This window comes from Thamnophis sirtalis, unplaced genomic scaffold (assembly GCF_051295495.1).
Source record: "Thamnophis sirtalis isolate CommonGarterSnake01/CBP01778 unplaced genomic scaffold, rThaSir2_p1.2 scaffold_5, whole genome shotgun sequence".
In the NCBI taxonomy this organism is placed as follows: Eukaryota; Metazoa; Chordata; class Lepidosauria; order Squamata; family Natricidae; genus Thamnophis; species Thamnophis sirtalis.
In genome coordinates, this window is record NW_028261385.1 from 129,096,147 (window position 1) to 129,116,109 (window position 19,963).

At 40.7% G+C, this 19,963-nt stretch overlaps 1 protein-coding gene across 1 annotated transcript in view; it reads left to right on the top strand.

The window, feature by feature from the left end:
• HAO1 (hydroxyacid oxidase 1) overlaps positions 1 to 16,994 on the top strand; it is a 48,199-nt gene extending 31,205 nt beyond the window's left edge. Inside the window, exons 6-8 of the mRNA XM_087716873.1 lie at positions 12,724 to 12,882; positions 13,846 to 13,915; positions 15,338 to 16,994. Coding sequence (XP_087572999.1) covers positions 12,724 to 12,882; positions 13,846 to 13,915; positions 15,338 to 15,408 — 300 coding nt within the window. The 3' untranslated portion in view covers positions 15,409 to 16,994. The remainder of the gene's footprint in view (positions 1 to 12,723; positions 12,883 to 13,845; positions 13,916 to 15,337) is intronic.
• The last annotated feature ends 2,969 nt before the right edge of the window (positions 16,995 to 19,963 follow it).

Below are 19,963 nucleotides of genomic sequence, written 5' to 3' on the forward strand. Positions count from 1 at the left end.
CCCGATCATTTGTGCCTCGACTGAGAACTCTGGGTTGATCTGTTCAATGATCCATTTATTTGGTGGGGTTTTTTCCGGCTGTCCATGGTACCCTTAGAAGTCTTATCCAACACTAAGTTCAAAAGCATAACTACTGCTTCTATACAAGCCAACTCTCACTTCCGTAGAATGCCACAGGTAATATCACAGCTTGCATATTTCTGATATTTTGTATGTAATGTACACCACAGCGCATTAAAGCCCTAATATATTCTGGTCGTTTGGAAGTAACTTATAATGGAGATCCAGAATATGTTTGTTTAATCTGGGTTCAGCATGTTGTATGAACCTAGGAATCAGTAGGATTCCTACTGAGTCAGCCCAGTTTGGCCTAACTGAGAGTCATATGCTGGCCTGGGTCGCAGAACCAGCAGCGACCCAGGCTGGCCACACCCCTGAACCAGTTTCCTGGCCACCGCCACCATTGCCGCCATCTTTTTCTTGAGTTCTGCGCATGTGCAGAACAATTTCCAATGAACTGTGCTTGCGCGTGCAGCACTCATCCAGCACCGGCGAGCTGCACTCATCCAGCACCGGCGAGCTGCACGCATGAGCAAACCAGCTGGTTGAAACCCACTCCTGATCTAGTTATGTAATTATAAGGCAGTTTGATGGAAGGGGAGGGATAATCAAGTTTATCTTTGGTGTGTTTAAGATAAGCATGCGTTGATAGCTTTTATTTTCAGAAAAAATGATTCTTTTTTCCCATCTATACCTAAAAAGAAATAACTTTATTGCAGCTGGCATGACAGTTTAACAGGCTCAGAACAGATTAATCATCCTGGAAAAGGGAAAGGGAAAAAAATATTTAAGCACTTTTTTTTTTGAAGTGGGTACAATGTTGCATTTCAAAATTAGAATTAAGTGGGTAAGTTATTTAAACTAAAAACACAGTGTGAAACTGTGCATACAATCAGGTATACAATCTCTGAATGGAAAAATGAGGATAGTTTGAATGCTGTTTCCAAAGCTGCTACAAATGTAAATGTCCAACTGGCTTATTAGTAACTCCTTGTTGTATATTTAAAAAGAAACTATGAGTTTTTCAGCATGAGGGAATATGTGAGGAAAGCATGAAAAATTAGCTGAGTGTATAAAAATTATCTTGATCTGACTTCCAGGCTACAGGCTATTACTACTTATCTGAACATTAATCAAGACTAGTTGCTATTGTTACTAAGTGAAGGCAGAATATTATTGTACAATTAGTTTTTATAGGTAGCAAATTACAGCAACATTAATGCAGCAAACTGTAATAATGCATAAGGAAAACCCCAATTCTTTATACTGGAAGAACTGTGTTAGGTGTGCGAGTTGTGATGATTAGAAATGCTATATTCTCCATTGAGTCATCCTGTTGGTAATAAAATGTCCTACATTACTATAAATATCATTAATATTCAGCCGTAAATGGAACATGTTCCTTCTCCCCCATAAAATTAATACAGATAGTCCTCAACTTATGACCATAATGGAGCCCCAAATTTATTTTGTTAAGTGAGAAATTTCCTAAGTGAGTTTTGCCCCATTTTACGTCTTTCCTTGTAATGTTTGTTAAGTGAATCACTGCAGTTCTTAAATTTATAACATGGTTGTTGTGAATCTGATTTCCCCATTGACTTGGCTTGCCAGAAGGTTGCAAAAGGGGAATCACGTGTCTCTGGAACACTGCAATTGTTATAAATGTGAGTCAGCTGTCCAAATTTTGATCGCATGGCCCTAGGGATACTGCAACGGTCATAAATGCGAAAAATGGCCATAAGTCGCTTTTTTCAGTGCTGTTGTAACTTTGAACAGTCACTAAATAAACTGTTGTAAGTTGAGGACTACCTGTATTCCCATGTCTGAATTAAAAAAAAATGAGAATAGGCTATGCCAGTAGGGTGTCCGATCCCTCTTACAGCCACAGCAAATGTGGATTTGAATGTGCCAAGCACAATGGCCAGATGGGAGAGGCAATTGTGCTGGAGTCCAGCTGTAAACCTTCTTACGAAGACTCACAACAAGAAAGTAAGATTCTTACAGATGGGCAGGTTTATTGCAGGGGGGAAAAGGGGGCAAGGTTCCAGAATCTCTGTAAATTGAATATGTATATTTTGGCCATCAATTATCAGCAAGTACATTAAGGCAGGGCCTGGTTAATGCCTTTGATCTTCTTTATAATCTAGTCTTGATTTAATGGGCAGGATGCTAATTAGTGATTTGAGACCACAAAAATGTCCATCTGTTTTTTGTTCTGCAATATTTTGGAAACGTCTGCTTTTTGGTCCCCTCTCCCCCGGGCTAAGAAAATCCTATCATAACAGCAAATCTCTGACCTGCAAATATTTTTTTTTTGCTTCATAAGATCTAGAATGTCCACATGGGAGGTCTGGTGGAATAGATGAAAATTATTATTATACAGGTAGACTGAGAACAAGTCCCACGCTCACCATTTGCCAGGTCATCTAGTTCAGGTGTGTCAAACTCACAGCCCAAGGGCTGGATGCGTCACACGCTGGCCACCCCACCCCCATTTTAGCAAAGGGGGGGAAAGTTGTGATATGTCATGTGACAACGTGTCATCACGAGTTTAACACCTCTGATCTAGATGGCCAATGTCCCAATGTCCTATTCAGCAGTTAACTGGAAGGAATATGTTCTACTTTGTGAAAAAGCAAAACTTCTGACCTTATAACTTATTCATTTATAATGGTTTATAGAGAAGACTCCTGTGAGTCCCTTAAACTGCAAGGCGATCAAACCAGTCAGTCCTAGAGGAGATCAACCCCAACTGCTCTTTAAATGGCCAAATCCTGAAGATGAAACTCAAATACTTTGGCCACCTAATGAGAAGGAAGGACTCACTGGAGAAGAGCCTAATGCTTGGAAAGATTGAGGGCAAAAGAAGAAGTGGACGACAGAGAATGAGGTGGCTGGATGGAGTTACCGAAGCAGTAGGCGTGAGCTTAAATGGGCTCCAGAGGATGGTAGAGGACAGGAAGGCCTGGAGGAACATTGTCCATGGGGTCGCGATGGGTTGGACATGACTTTGCAACTAACAACAAATGGTGCATATAAGATCAAATAATATCTATAAAAGGACTTCCCCAAGAAATAATAAAAAGCAGGCTTATCAGTAATTATGAAAACAAGAATGAATTACTTCTCCATCTTATATGATACACTGTTGCCAGTTATAAACTCCATCAATCTGTGGTGCTTCCTGTCTATAAGCCTATTCCAATGTTCATCATAATATATTTTAGTGTCTCATACATTGGGCAGACTGGTTCTTCATGTGAACGAGCACTGCTGCTTTCCTGTCCCTTTTCAGGCACTGCCAATTATATTATTCTGAACATCTTTTTGGCAACAATGACCTGACATTGATAGATTTCAAAAAGCTAGGAAGAGATTACAGGAAATTCCATGGTTGCAATAATATCCCAGAAAGCATCAATGGAAAACTATTTCTACACTAGAAAATGAATGGATGTTCACGAAGTTACCGAGAAGTGTTGTGTTACAAAGGGAAGTTTGAACTACAGTGTAGGAAAGCTGTAGGTATCCCACCAGCCTTGAAAGACATGGTAATGTACCTCTACTCAAGAAGCTATTGATCAGCTTGGCTATAGAGGAGATTATAGAGAAGTTGGTAGTGTTGCAGAGGCAGCAACATAACCTGATTCCTTTTCAAATGGGACAGGATCATCAGACTCAAATTATCTGCCTCCTATAATGGGACTGGAAAGGGGAAAGCAAATGCTATGAATTTACTAGATTCTTCAACTATCTTCAATATCACCGATGACGGTTTTCTCTTTGGCTGGTTGCAAGGATTGAGGGAGGATTTGGTTGCAGTGGTGCTCCCCATTTCTCAATGGTTGGTTCAAGTCTCAAACTAATGATGTTTTGGGGTGTGTAATCCCTCCTTACAGCCTTTCTAGCAATTCCCCAATATTCTATGAACCAAGTAATATACGATGATAATACCCAGGTTTTAATTATATTGTTTTCTATGCTGGATGAGCAGAATATGCAATTGAGGTTCCATTTGGCAGTGAAGGTTCAAATCAAGGGGAAAGGTTCAGTGGTGGGATTCAGCCAGTTTGCACCACTTCAGAAGAACCGGTTGTTAACTTTCTGAGCAGTTTGGTGAACTGGTTGTTGGAAGAAATCATTAGGGCAGAGAACCAGTTGTTGAATTATTTGAATCCCACTACTGGAAAAATTTAAGCTTAACTGCCAAAAGCAATTTGACTACAGGGTCAGAAGCTCACTGGTTTCAGAGAAAAACTATTTTTAGCTCTGTACAGGATTGCATTCCTTGGACTGGTATGGCGGAGTCCCCTTGGATGGGTATCTTCTGCTTATAGAGCAAGCATACATGCCCAACAATGGTGGGTTCCGGATCTCATTGCAACCGGTACAGTTGCAATGGGACCCGGCATCCACCACATGAACGCACACAGCACATGCACACATGTGCACAGTGCACACATGCATCCTTACCTCTTGTGACACCTCTGTGAGCCTCCGCCACGCTCCAGCTGCTCGGCGGAGCATCGTGCAGGCGCCGTGTGCTCCATGTATGTGCGCAGAAGTGCCGAAGAGCTCAAATACAGATAAGGAGCTCGAGCAGGTGGGTGGGCCCTCCGGTGTACCGTACCGGAACAGTACCTGGTGCTCCGGGCAGGCACCAGAGCAACCCACCACTGATGCCCAAGAATGTTTTGGCACTCAGTGTTTTGTGCCAGTTACATCCATGTCCACACTGATTTGCTGTTTCAGTCCCCATCTGGGTTACTGGATTAATATGCTCTGCATGGAGCTACCTTTAAAGACCATTCAGAAGCAGCAGCTGTTTCAACATGAAGCATCCCAGATATTTATGGACACATGGAAGTTTCCCCGTGTTTCTACTTCTACTGTGAAAGCAGGGTTTAAGAGCTCTTGAGGCCTGCCTTTTTTTTTCCTAGGTGAAATTGCAAAAATTCACAGTGGGATTAAAAAAAATATAGCAGTTTCTCCATATTTTACTTAATCAATTAAATGGTTGGTGAATCGTATTGTAGCATAGAGAATGGAATGTGCTCTCCATCTGCCCTTGAAAACAGCAAGGGAGTTTAGGTAAACTATGTTCGTCACCATAACATTTTCTATTTTTGCCCCAGGCAAAAATATTTCTGACCTAGGCTTCACCAAATCAGGAAATAGACTCCTTACCCAGAAAAAAAACCCTTTTTATTTGGCTAATGTGATTTCCTAGCATTCACATCCAGTGAAGTCCCAGCAAACATTCTTTCAAGGGTGAATTGCAAACACAGAACTTATCAGTCCTTGGATAGTTGCCAAGTCGATCGCTTCCAGACGCAATGCTGTACAAGGAAATACTTGGAAAGGAATCTCTCAGATAAGCAAATCTGCACACTAATGAACTAATTGTCTCCTGCAAACACCACTCCCCTTTTGCTCCTATTTATTTCCTATGGGGGGTAGGATTCAGCGCCCCTTGTGCCTTTACTCCCGAGTCCACGTTTTTCCTTAATTGTTTCCTTCTTCTGATAACTCTGCGTCTGCACATGGGGAACAGGCTTCAGCTACTCTTCAGCCCCACTTATCTCCGACTCCAAAGGCAGCAGATAACTGTCAGAAGACCCTGACCCCATCTCTGCCTCTGATGCAGAGCACTCATCAGAGCCTTCCGCAGACTCCAGGACTGGCCCATGTTTCTCCCCAACCTCCTCACTGTCCGAGTCTGCCATCAGCTCCACTGGCGGGCCACAACACCAGGATAAACCCCCTGAAATTCCAGTCTGCCTCAAATGGAGATTGCCTTACTTTTGAGGAAAAGTCACTGGTCTACTCTAAATAGCAGCAATTCCCCAAAGCTCTGGATTTATCCTACTGTTTTACTGGATTACCAGATTTGCCCTGCTGAGGTGCCTCTTTAAATGGTAGATGCCAGGACCAGCTTTGTGATCCAAAACATGCAAAAGATGTCACTGAATGATCATGAAATATCTGAATGATCATACAATAATTACTTAAAAATTCTGATAGTTGCCTTTAGGTCCTTGAAACCTGTCTATAAAGTTTGGCTTACTCTTCAGAGCAAATCTGTTCCAAAGCGGTGGCTGTTTCCTAAGCCTGGTTATAAATGGATGAAATGATTGCTTTAATTATGACTTGTGTCATAGTACTAAAGGAATAGCACTTGGGGCAATGTGCTTGGATATGACAGTGAGTGTACATATACGGAAGTGGGACCGAAATATTTCTGGCTCGAAAGCAAAACCTAAAGAGAGTAAACAATCTCTTTTATTATGTGCCAGATGATTAGAAAACCTCAACTGGAATATAGCAAATTGAACTTGCAAGTTTTGATTCCCCTCGGGCCACTGATTTTGTCTTCAAAGAAATCACTCTTGCCGCTGCTTGTTTCTTATAGCATCATTTTCAGAATATGAAAAAATTAAGTTTATACATACAAATATTCCTTTGCTCTTTTGCATATCAACATATTAGACTTGGGAGGAATTGTTGACATGCAATTTAAGACCTGGAACTCGTCTGTCATGATTTCGTGTCATGTCCAATCATATCTATGAGCAAGGAGCTGAATTGTTAGACATTGTGGCTTTTCGTGTGCAGAAAAGCCATTTTTTTATCCTTATTGAAGCAGTTAAACAATAACCTTTTTGTTAGATGATTATATTGTCCTGTTCAAAGAAAAGGGTTTGGAAATGTCTAGCACAGAGAATGCTTCAGCTTGTACCATTGATAAACGGCACCGCTTTTTACGCACTACTTTTATATGAGTCAAAGTAAACTATTGAAGAATTCATCCTAACCAATTACATCACCTTTGGAGTGGGGTTAAGGAGGATTTTCCCCAGAAAATGTCACAGTGTAAGAAGCCAGAATTTGTTTACCTAGCAAACGTTTTTTAAAAACATACTGGAAAACATGAGTCGTACTCAAATTCTGCTTTTATTAACATCCCGTCTCCCCTCAATAACTTCCCCAACTATTACTTAGTAGGAATAATCATTGCATGTACTTATTTTACTTATTACATTGACTGATTCTCTCTAAATTGGGTTCAAAGTGTTTGCAGTTTCCATCTTCTGCTTAAGCTTAAAGCACAGAAAACACTTTTAATTGTGAATTGAATTGAATTGAATTGAATAGGTTTATTTATAGGCCGCCCTTTTCCCTGAGGGGACTCAGGGCGGCTAACAACTTATAGGGAGGGGGGGTACAGACAGTAACATATAACATAACACATAATTAAAAAGTAAACAACATTCATCCAACATTCGGGTGGGGGCGGATCAGATCTTTACCCCCAGGCCTGGCGGGATAGCCAGTTCTTAAGGGCTGCGCGGAAGGTCTGAAGGGTGGTGAGGGTACGAATCTCCACGGGGAGATCATTCCAGAGGGTCGGAGCTGCCACTGAAAAGGCTCTCCTCCGCGTAGTAGCCAGCCGGCACTGGCTGGCAGATGGCACTCGGAGGAGGTGAAGATGCCAGTTCCTATTGGTGTGTTGTTGTGGGAAGTGGTTTAACCCTAGGCCCTTGCATTGTGTGATGCTTAGCGCTTGGGTCTCCCACCATTCCTCTTTAAGATCTACTTGAACCTGCTAGGTGAGGAAATTCAAGCATGGGATGTGGTATCATCATCATGACATGATAGCAGTATTCCAGTATTTGAGGGGCTGCCACAAAGAAGAGGGGATCAAATTATTCTCCAAAGCACTAGAGGGCAGGACAAGAAATGACGGTTGGAAACTGATCAAAGAGAGAATCAACCTGGAATTAAGGAGAAACTTCATAACAGTGAGGACAATTAACCAGTGGAACAGCTTGTCTTCAGAAATTGTGGGTGCTCCATCAGTGGAGGTTTTTAAGAAAAGACTGGACAGTTGCTTGTTTGAGATAGTATAGGTTCCCCTGCTTGAGCAGGCGGCTGGATTAGAAGACTTCCAAGGTCCCTTCCATCTCTATTCTATTCTAAATTCTAAATCAGTATTCTGGTAATACCCAGTTGAACATCTCCAATTCTTGCTGGAAAGATGATTCTGCTGCTTTCTTACTATCTGGAGGCTGTGAAGCACTTAATAGGGAAGAACTGACTCAGGTTAAGCCCCAACAAGACAGAGTGCTTTGGAGGTTTTGGTCTGATGATATATTATCTCTGTTCCCTGGACAGAGGTGCTACACAATTTGAGGAGGGGTTTCCTCAATTTGTGACTTCTGCTCAAGGAGGGGGTGGAAGCCACGGCTAGAGTAATCTTTGCACAGATATATCTTAGGTGCCAATTGAGCCCATTGTGGGTTCACAATCAGGCATATCTTTGTCACTTCCCAGTTGGACTATTGCAATGTATAGTATTTATGGGACAGCCCTTGAATACTACTCAGAAATTAGAACGGGGCCAGAATACAGTGATACATGCAGTATTGGCTGCTTCTCCAGTTGCTCAAATCACATTGCTATTGTGTGAGTTTTAGTAGCTCACAGTTTCTTTTTGGATATAGTTCAAGAAGCTGATTATTACCTTTAAGCCCTGACAAGGCAAAGGGCCAGGTTATTTGTAAGACTGCCTCTTCTTGGAGATATCTGCTTGCCCTATCAGGTTAGATTGGGTGGCACGTTTCAGATCCTTCCTCTTAAAGGTAAAGGTTCCCCTCGCATATATGTGCTAGTCATTCCCAACTCTAGGGGGCGGTGCTCGTCTCTGTTTCAAAGCCAAAGAGCCAGTGCTGTCTGAAGATGTCTCCTTGGTCATGTGGCCCACATGACTAAATGCTGAAGCCGCACGGAACGCTGTTACCTTCCCACCAAAGGTGGTCCCTATTTTTCTACTTGCATTTTTTTGCATGCTTTTGAACTGCTAGGTTGGCAGAAACTGGGACAAGTAACGGGAGCTCACCCCATTACATGGTGCTAGGGATTCGAACCGCCAAACTACCAACCTTCCTATCGACAAGCTCAGCATGTTAGCCACTGAGTCACCGCTCCCTCTGAGATGCTGTCATTTAATTGGATCAGGTAGTGTGTCTTTTTTTACAGCAGCCTCTACTTTGTGAAACACCTCCCCCTTGAGATTTACAGAAATTTACTCTCCGAGCCTTACAGAAATTTGTAAAAGATTGGCTCCCTTCCCCTCACCTCCAGCATTGGGATAGAATAAAGTTGGAGCCCAAGGATGGTATTATTTGATAGAATGGAGACTTGTTGCTCTGGATGTCTTGGCCTTTTATTATTGGGGGATCCACCCAGAATTGTGTTTCATAAGATGGGTGGCTGCAAAAATACAAGTACACAAACAAATAGTGGTTAGCAAGCATATCTGGCTGGCTGATAGATTTACCAAGCCTACTAGACAAGTGGGCTGCCTTCATAACAACATGTGCAAACATCCCCTCTGTGCCTCCCCATTTGCACTGCTAATTAGTGGCTCCTGTTAAAACAATGACAGATTTAGCAGGAACATATTTGCATTGGCGATATCTGGGAATTCCCTTTGAGATTTAAGGAAATAGGCAAATATCAACCCTTGGCAATCTCTACTTTGTCAGAAGGAAAGCTACTAATGCTGCTGCTGCATACTGTATCTTCAAGGATGTGACCATCCAGCTTACACTTCGCTTCATTAATCACTGTTTTCATAATTTTAGTGTTATACAAAGACATACATATTCCTAAATACCAATTAGTCCTATATAACATGGCTAGAACAGACTTTCCCTATCTCTTTGGTTCTCTCTAGCTTAATCTTGGATTTGGGTTTTCTCTGCCTTTAAACATGTATTTTCCTTCCTTAGGCAAGAATTACTTAATCTAAAATAAAAAATAAAAAAAAATAAAAAAAGAAAGAGAGAAAAAAAGGGAAAAGAATCAAGGTATTTGATAATGCTGATTAAATTACTAATTAATCATCTTGAGTCAGATAGAAACAGCTCTTGATCCCCTTTGAAGCAAGAAACTTTTTAGCTGGAGCCTGCCAGCCCGTGAATTTTCTCACTTGCATTTCACTTAAACCCTAATGTTATTATAGAAAGAAGCCAAGTAGTTTTGGGCTGGTGGCTGAAGGATGTGAGAAAACTCATAAAATTGGGCAAAAATTCACTTAGCAAATGTCTCACTTAGCAACAGAACTCTTGGGTTCAACTGTGGTTGTAAGCCAAGGACTGCCTCAATATCTAAGGCCCTGCAAACCATATACACTCAAATATTCACAGCTCACCAAGAATTTGGATCTGTAATAATGCTTCGAGAAATTAATGCTTGAGGAACAGGAGAATGTGAAATGTAATTGATATATGTAGAATTGTTCTGAAATGGATAAAAAAACTTTAAAGTATATGTTTGTTATACTAAAGCATTGTGTATATGTATACTTACATATCTGTGGTTCTTTGTATAGATAGAGAGAAGGAGAGAGAAGAAAGGACAGCAATGGAAAACAAAAAAGTAAATATCTTGTCAGCTCTGGAAAAGTCTAACCAGGCCTGTCGAAAAAACAAACAGACAATAAAATTATAGGTTGTGCTTGAGGATCTATGTAGAGCAGGAGTGTCCAATCTTGGCAACTTGAAGACTTTTGGACCTCAACTCCGAGAATGCATCAGCCAATCAAGCTGGCTGGGGAATTCTGAATGTTGAAGTCCACAAGTGTTAAAGTGGGCAAGTTTGGACACTTGCTGATTTAGAATCTAAATCTTGAAACACCATATGGGATCCTGGAACCAACCACAGGCCATGTCAATATAAACAATATTCTCAATTTTCAGTTATCTAGCTCCCCTGTTTAAAAGGCCTAATACTTATCTATTATGGGTGGTTGTCCATTTATGACTGGTCGCTTAGCGACTATTCAAAATTCCAAGAGACCCAAAAAAGAGTATTTATGACTCAGATATGTGATTCTGACAACTGTCAGAACATTTTGGATACTTGGTAACTGGCTCACATTTACAGCTATTTGCAGCATCCTGTGATCGTGACTGTGATTTATAACAATAGCAATACCACTTAGGCTTATATACCACTTCACAGTGCTTTACAGCTGTCTCTAAGCTGTTTACAGAGTCCACATATTTCCCCTAACAATCTGGGTCTTCATTTTACCAACCTTGGAAGGAAAGAAGGCTAAGTCAACCTTGAGCTGCTGAGAATCAAACTTCTGGAGTGAGCAGTGAGTTAGCCTGCAGTATTGCATTCTAATCACTGTGCCACCATGGCTCTTTTTAATAACATTTTTGTGCCAGAAATTGGCAATTACTTCCAGTTTTTGGCAAAAAAAACCCTCATTGCAGACAATGGGCTCACTTAATGAATGACAAAATTTGTCATAAAATTGGGTTTGTATAATGTGTAATGAATTCCTTAATGACCAGCATAATTCTGGGCTCAATTATGTCCGTAAATCAAGGATTACCTATATATTGAAAAGTCTGTTCCATCAGTCCAGATTGACTGAATTACAACTTCCTGTGACTTATGCAAATGCCGTCCAACAAATTTGAAGCGGCTGCTCTGGGATCTCTATTCTGTTTGTAGTTCTCTGTGACAGAAACTTTCAAGCATTAATTATACATCTCAGACTTTCTGCCAGTTGACACTCCCTAATCCCTGGAAGGCAGATTCAGTAGAACCTAGCAACTGATTTCTGGAGAATGAGTCAGCAAGGCTATAATAATGAAGGATTTTAATACGATGAGGTGTCACTGAGAGTCTAAATTGCAGTTAGTAATTATATGGTGCTGAACATGGCCTGTGGTTTCCCAGTGAATGTGCAGAAGCTTTAGGGATTTCAGTAATAGACACTTGGATATATAGTTCTTACTTTAGCATTTGAAGCAGGCTAGCTGGAATTTTATCAAACGGGATAATAAAATGCCACGGCATTTATGGCTTCTAAATATTTAAATGTTGGATCTCGAAGATTCTTCTGCAGGTACCATATTTTTCGGAGTATAGAACACTCCTGAGTATAAGACACACCTTAGTTTTTGGAGAGGAAAATAAGAAAAAAAATTCTGTCTTTGCCTACCACCATTCATGGTATTCATCTGGCTAGCATCCTGTCAATGTGTGAGAGAGTTGAGGACTGTTTGGAAACAAACAGTACTTGCTGTGTGAGCAACAAGGAAGGAGACAGCAAGGAGCCAAGGTGTGACTAAAGCTGTATGCTGTGCTGATATCTGAAACTAAAACTGAAAGTGAAACTTCCCTCCTCTGCTGAACTGCCACATTGGAAAACCTGCTGTTAGTATTGTATATTTATTTAATGTGTTATATTATATATAAAAAGAAATTATTGAATTCTGCTGAATCAGTTACTTATGTGTGCTTTCTGAATGTGATGGCTACTGCAAACTCTGACACTTCCTTGCAGCAAATAGTGAATAGCCAGGTCAGCTTCAGCACATTATTGCAGCCTGATTCAGCATGAACAGCTGATTGGCGGGTGGATTTGCCTCCCGGAATACCCCCAATCAGCTGTTCCAGGTTGCAGGGATTGCTACAGACCATCGCCTCCTCCGTGCCTCGTGTTTTTGGCTACATTCGGTGTATAAGATGCATCCAAATATTCACCCTCTTTTACGGGGGGAAAAAGTACGTCTTATACTATGAAAAATGTGGCATGTCAAATATGGAATTCTCCTCCCTTCTCATTTTCATTTACAGATTGAGGTCCTGCCTGAAATAATAGATGCGGTGGAAGGGAAGACTGAAGTATTTCTAGATGGTGGAATAAGAAAAGGCACAGATGTTCTCAAGGCCCTGGCTCTTGGGGCCAAAGCGGTCTTTGTAGGAAGGCCTGTAATCTGGGGTCTTGCCTATCAGGTAAAGCAAATCATTCTTGTCCTTCAGTGTTTGTCTGAAAGACATCTCCTTCCGCATTTTAGCAGTCATTGGAGTGCTTCTGGATGAAAACAACAAAATGACAATTATAATGTTAAAAGGACAACCCAAAGGATCTGACTGGTTAAACTGCATAGCTGGATCCTGAGGCTACGTGGCAGAGGTGGGTTGCTACCAGTTCGCACCTATTCGGTAGACCCGGTTCATCAAATCTACCGAACCGGTTAGAAGAGGTTCCACCAGTGGACCCGGAAAGTAGGCCACACCTACAGAAGAGGTTCCAAAATTTTTTGAAACCCACCACTGCCATATGGGTATTACTTGAATGAAGACATGAGGAAAATAGAAGAAAGACATGAAGAAGACATGCATGAATGAAGATATGAAGAAATAGATTTGAAGACGGCAACATCATATATTGGATTTGTGAATGTTCTACATAGCTAAGGATGAACTTAATAGATTTGAGAAATGGGCTAAAAATAATGGATTTCCAATTTGTATTTCAGATTTAATCTTACATTATTATTTGTTTAACAATGATTTTTAAGACACAACCCACTGGCCTCATAAATTCCAAGCCAGAACATGATGGTACACACACCAAAGTGCCAAAATCCATCACATGCTAAGCCCAAACCGACTAAACCATATTATGGATACCTTTAAGTCAGCCTAAATATAGTGCACCATGATGTCTTAAAAAAAAAGCTCATGAGGTCAATTAAATGTCTTGGTATGCTCTGCCATATTCCTAATGGTTCAATAGGAAACATAGGAAGGTTTCAGCTTCTTTTTCAAAACAGCTGGACCTGAAATTGTCAGTAAGCTAAGTTGTGGAGAGTAAAGAAAGATTAATCTACTGGACAAATAAAATGTTTGTCAGTTGGGACAAAGCTAGGACCACTACATTTATATTCATACAATGTACTTTAATTTAATCAGGGTGAAGATGGTGTGAAGGAAGTTCTTCAGATACTGAAAGAAGAATTCAAATTAGCAATGGCGCTCTCTGGTAAGATGCAAAGCATACAGGTAGTAATCAATTAACAACAATTTGTTTAGTGACCATTTGAAGTTACAAATGCACTGAAATTATTATTAATTAGACTTATATACCGCTTCATAGGGCTTTCAGCCCTTTCTAAGCGGTTTACAATTTTTTTAGCAAATTGAGTCAGCAACTTGCCCCCACAGTCCGGGTCCTCATTTCACCCACATCACAAGGATGGAAGGCTGAGTTGACCTTGAGCCGGTGAGATTTGAACCGCTGAACTGCAGATCACAGTCAGCTAAAGTGGCCTGCAGTACTGCACCCTAACCACTGCGCCACCTCGGCTCTTGAAAAAAGTGACATGACCTGTCCTTATGCTTACAGCTATCACATGTGATCAAAATTTGAGTATTTGGCAACCGTCATGTGTATTTATGATGGTTGCAGCATCCCAGAGTCATGTGACTGCCATTTGCGACCTTCCCAGCAAACAACCCAAAGCAAACTCCATGGGGGAAGCCAGATTCGCTTAATGAAGATTGATTCACTTAGCTTTGGTGATTTGCTTAACAGCCATGGCAAAAAAGGTTGTAAAAATTGAGCGCAACTCACTTAATGCCTTGTTTAGCAACAGAAATCCTGGTCCCAATTATGGTCATAAATCCAGGACTATCTATATTGGGATTATTTTATTTACCCTTTATATGTTGATCACATTTGATAGGAAAATAGGATTTGTACAATGGAATGTTACACGTAGCTCACATGGGCACCTCATGTTGGTGGCTTGCGTATCAGAAAGCTTTCTCAGCCACTTTTACTTGATCTTTTCAAGTGCACTTATTTGAATCTTTTATACATAAATTATGAATGCTGATACTTAGTTGTAGGCTTCCCCTTCCTAAAATTTAATAATATTATTATATTATCATAATATAAGTCCACAACTATTGTTGATGAAGTTCTGTAGTGCCAAACTAAGCCTGGCTATTAATGTAGAGTTAAAGTTGAGGGATTTCAAAAATGCAAATAGAATTAACTGAGATAATGGTAACAGAGCTTATAAGTACAGAGACAAGAGAAGAGAACATGCTGTACTGTGTTCTCAAGGAAAGTTCTTTTGGGTATAATATTTGTTTTATGAAAAATCTCACCTCATCCCAACATCTTTGGAATAATAGCACTCAGAAATAAAATTAATCTTATGTGGCATCTAAAAGATAAACATTATGATACCAAATGGACCTCTTTAAGGAAGATTATTCCAAAGGGATACCAGTTGAGAAAAAGGCGTTAGTTATTAGCCACTTATCTTTACAAAATAGAGCAGGAGATCCGATGATTTGTGTAAATACATACAAAAATCAATTTCGGGACTATTATTGGAAAAGCTTGTTGGAGCCAATTATTTTGAATATAACGATTCATCTTTTTCTTGTCTAGGTTGTCCAAGTGTAGAAGCAATAGACAGAACATTGGTTCGGAGAGTTCAATGGGAAGCTTCCAAGATGTAGCTGCATCTGTTGTTGGAACACCAACTTGTCCCACATGTCTTGTTACTTATCAAGAATTTGGAATTAAAAATAAACGAAAGCAGGACAAGTTTTAGTTGGAACTACCAAAGCTGTTTCTTCTGAAAATATATCAGCTATGTCAATCTCTTTTTAATTGCTGGTGTAGTCTATACTGGTAGGTATCATAAGAATGACTTTAGACATTTACAGTATATCCCCTTAAAATCAGTGCTGAATGGATTTCATTACTTTTGAAGAATGTCGCGCAGCCTCCAGTGGTTTTAAGTAGAATTTTATAACTTTAATTAATGATGAAAGTTGTAGGTTTTCTGATGGACTGAGAATGACAAAACTGCAGTTAAAAATATTGCAACTATTAGTAAGGATGCTTTGAAGTTGTTTGGCTCCCATGATTAGGAGCAATTGATCTCTAAATTAACAGTAAGCAGCTGTTTATATAGCACATAATATTAAAATAATATTTATAGTCTGAAATTCACAGAATGTTTCTTAGGGATTCAAATACTGAATCAAACCCAAACTGTAGTTACTAAGCTTAGTACCCTAGCATTATCTTTCCCCTTGTCAACTACAATGCAGGAAAGCAAAACAACTTTTTAGCCACAGGACTGCTTAGGTTATGGAGAAAGAGAGCCATACCAATGCCTTTTTACGTGTGCACACACAATTGCAAGGGGAAATGTTTGGGGAGACCTAGGAGTGGGTTCCACAGAGACTACTGCTGGTTCACTCAGGGGCGCGGGGCGCATGTGCGCATGCGCAGTATGACTAAAATAGCTCTGTGCATTCACAGAAGCCAAAAACAAGATGGCAGCTCCTATGGCACTGCTGGGTGAACCGGTTTGGGGGTGTGGCAGGCCTGGGTCGCTGCCGGTTCCAGTGACCCAGGCCGCCAAGCTACTATCGGTTCAGCTGAACCGGTCCGAACCGGTAGAAACTCACCTCTGGGGAGACCATTGGAATTATCTTTCACCTCAAATCTCCTCTAGCATCAATGGCAAACATTAGATTAGTGATTCAGCTTTCCAGGTTTTCAAATAACACCCAAAGTGTGCAGGTAGTGAGACAAACAGACCCAGTGTGACCTCCTTTGCTGACATTTATATGGCAGCCAAAGCCTGTTGGGACCGATGCTGCTTCCCACAGCATCCTTAACTTAGAGCAGTCAGACATGCACGTACATGGTTACTGAGGCTAACCTTTATTATTTTTCCTTGAAGGCTATTTACTTTTCTCCAAGAAAACTTGTATTTTTTTTCCAAGTAGTTGCGTTGAGTCATCAAACTAGCAAAAGCACACTCAATTTTATTCCGCTAATTATATTAGTGGTATGACCTACAAAGCATAACATTAAGTTTAAATGCAAAAATAAGTAAGACTGATCAACCTTCTTTGGTTTGTATGAAAGTGGGAACGAAGCAAGGAACGATGGGAGGAAAAACAGTGCTTGATCAATTTTAGCGCATACAGTTTTAGGAAAGAAAATATTTGGGGAAGTAACCACTATGATTTTCTACTATCTTTTTTGTTGAAAATGCATTAATAAAATACTTATTGTAAAGACATTGTGGATCTGGTTTTCAGAAATGGCATTAATTAAGTTCTCAAAATGTGCCTTATCTAAAGGCTAGATTGGTTCAGAAGTAAGTAGACTGAGAGCAAATTGATTTCCACCAACAGTTCGGCTGAATGCTTCATGATGATACTCATTAGGAAAGGTGGTGTAGCGAAACTGGAATTCAACTTGATAATGGAGCCTAGAGCAAGTAAAGCTTGGAAGTAATTCTAAAGGTCATCTAGTCAAAATGGGGAATTCTGGGAGATGAAGTTCACACATCTCACAGGGGCCAAGTTAAAAAACACTGATTTTTTTCCAATCCTGTGTATTTGTATTTATTTGTCTTGTATGCCGCCCACTCCCGAAGGACTCCGGGAAGCTCACAATAGACAAGGGAAGGGGAAATAGCTAGACAAAGACAACACTTTAAAAAACGCAACATTCACAGTTTCCGTGGGGCTGGACGTTTCACAAGCCCCCCGGCCTGCTGGAGCAGCCAGGACTTGGTGGCTTTGCGGAAGGCCGGGAGGGTAGTAAGGGTCCGGATTTCCACGGGGAGGTCATTCCAGAGGGCTGGAGCTGCAACAGAGAAGGCTCTCCCCCGGGGAGTCGCCAGCCGACATTGGCTGGCGGATGGAATCTGGAGGAGACCTAACCTGTGAGATCTGATCGGTCTATGGGAGGTAATCGGCAGGAGGCGGTCTCTCAGGTACCCAGGTCCGATGCCATGTAGGGCTTTATAGGTAGCGACCAGCACCTTGAAGCGGATCCGGAGACTAATGGGTAGCCAGTGCAACTCGCGGAGGATAGGTGTGACGTGGGTGTACCTGGGTGCACCCACAATCGCTCGCGCGGCTGCGTTCTGGACTAACTGAAGTCTTCGAACACTTTTCAAGGGCAGCCCCTTGAGTTCAGCAACACTGTACCAGTTTTGATCTGTCTACCCAGCCTATCTCACAGAATGGTGGGTAGAGATAAAAATGAGGAAAAATGATACATTATATTCATCTCTCCTCCCAAAACAATTATATAAATGTAATGTCGGGATGGGGTGGCTCAGAGGCTAAGATGCTGAGCTTGTCGATCAGAAAGGTTGGCAGTTCGGCGGTTCGAATCCCCAGTGCTGTGTAACAGAGTGAGCTCCTGTTACTTGTCCCAGCTTCTCCCAGCAATTCAAAAGTATGTAAAAATGCAAGTAGAAAAAATAGGAATACCAGTGTTTTGTGTGCCTTTGGCATTTCATCATGCTGGCCACATGACCACAGAGATGTCTTCGGACAGCGCTGGCTCTTCGGCTTTGAAACGGAGATGAGCACCGCCCCCTAGACTAGGGAACAACTAGCACATATATGTGAGGGGAACCTTTACCTTTCTAATGTTGGGAAGTCTGCCTTGGTTGCAAAGAAACTCAAGAAAATATTGGATGAATAATTAGATTTTATTGATTGATTGATTGATTAGCCTTTTGGCCATATCAAAGTGTAGAGTTCCAGAAATAAATTATTATTAAAGTTTGCTAAAAAAAATGGAATTGGAATAAAATACAGTCTAAAATTAAATTGGAATAAAATACGAATTTAAGATATAGATAAAATATGGAAAAAATATTTTGGTGTCACCCCTAAAATCTATGCCAATCAGTCCCATATATGCAGTGCTCAACCAAACCATTTTGCTCAAGTACTTAAGGATGAACAATTAATACATTTAGGGCAAGAGCATCACAGAACATAACTTAAAAAGAAGAAGACGATTTCAGGTGATTTGTAAATAACTTTTGTTAAGATGCATTAAGATTCCTGAAGCCACTTCAGGATATCCAAACTGAGTTCCAGAGCATCAATCACAATTCTTAAGCAACATACTTATAATTGTAGATATGTAGCCATACATCCTATACATCCTCTCCCCTTAAATCTGTTGCATTATAGCCGTTTAAAGTGAGGCAATTAATTATAAGAAGCTGACTTGGATAAAAAACTGGGTAAACCATTACTCATCTTAAAGGATTTGGGGCAAATGTATACCCCTGAAACTCTATCAAGTTGTATAGCTAGTTATATAGTTTCTTATAATTTTAGTTTGGCTAACCTAAGGTAATCAGCAGCTGCCATGTGGAAAAAATAAAAATCCTGTTCTCCCTGCAACTCCATGCACTTAACTAACATCCCTCCCACCATTGAATTTCAGTGTCAGGCAGGGGTGAAATCCAGCAGGTTCTGGAGAACCAGGAGTGGAAATTTTGAGTAGTTCAGAGAACCGGCAAGTGCCACTTCTGGCTGGCCCCAGAGAATGGAGATTTTGCAGTATCTTTCCCCTGGAGTGGGGTGGGAATGGAGATTTTGCAGTATCCTTCCCCTGCCACGCCCACCAAACCACACCACGCCCACTAAGCCACACCAGACACCCACCAAGCCACGCCCACAGAACCGGCAGTAAAAATATTGAATTCCACCACTGGTGCCAGGGTATCATACATAAGCAAGAGCTAGGCATCTTAGCTAGTGGGACAAGGGCTAGCAAGCATTGAACTGTAAATTTTATAAATACGTAAAATTTAATAATGAAAAATAGGAAGCTGGCATGAAGGACTTCCAGCTTCATCATTTTCAAAAACATCCATTCTGGGAGGACTTGAAGAATGTTAATGAATGAAATGTATGCCTTAAGCAACTATTTTAGTACCCAATTTATTAAAACTCCCACAAAGTACAAAGAACAACAAAACACTATCAAAATGTTTCTTTTTGTACCCATTCACATTCAATATTACATTTACACAGAACAAGAATGAAAGCTCCTGATTTTCTCTGTCACAAGCGATCTTTTTCTAAACAACTTAGTTGTTTAGTTGCTTAGCAACTCTGTTTTACTCTAACAAGAATATTAAGGCAATATTACATTAACATAAATCCAACATGATGAGGCTAGGTTTTACTACTTAGCATGAAGAGAAAAGTCCTGAAGGTAATATAC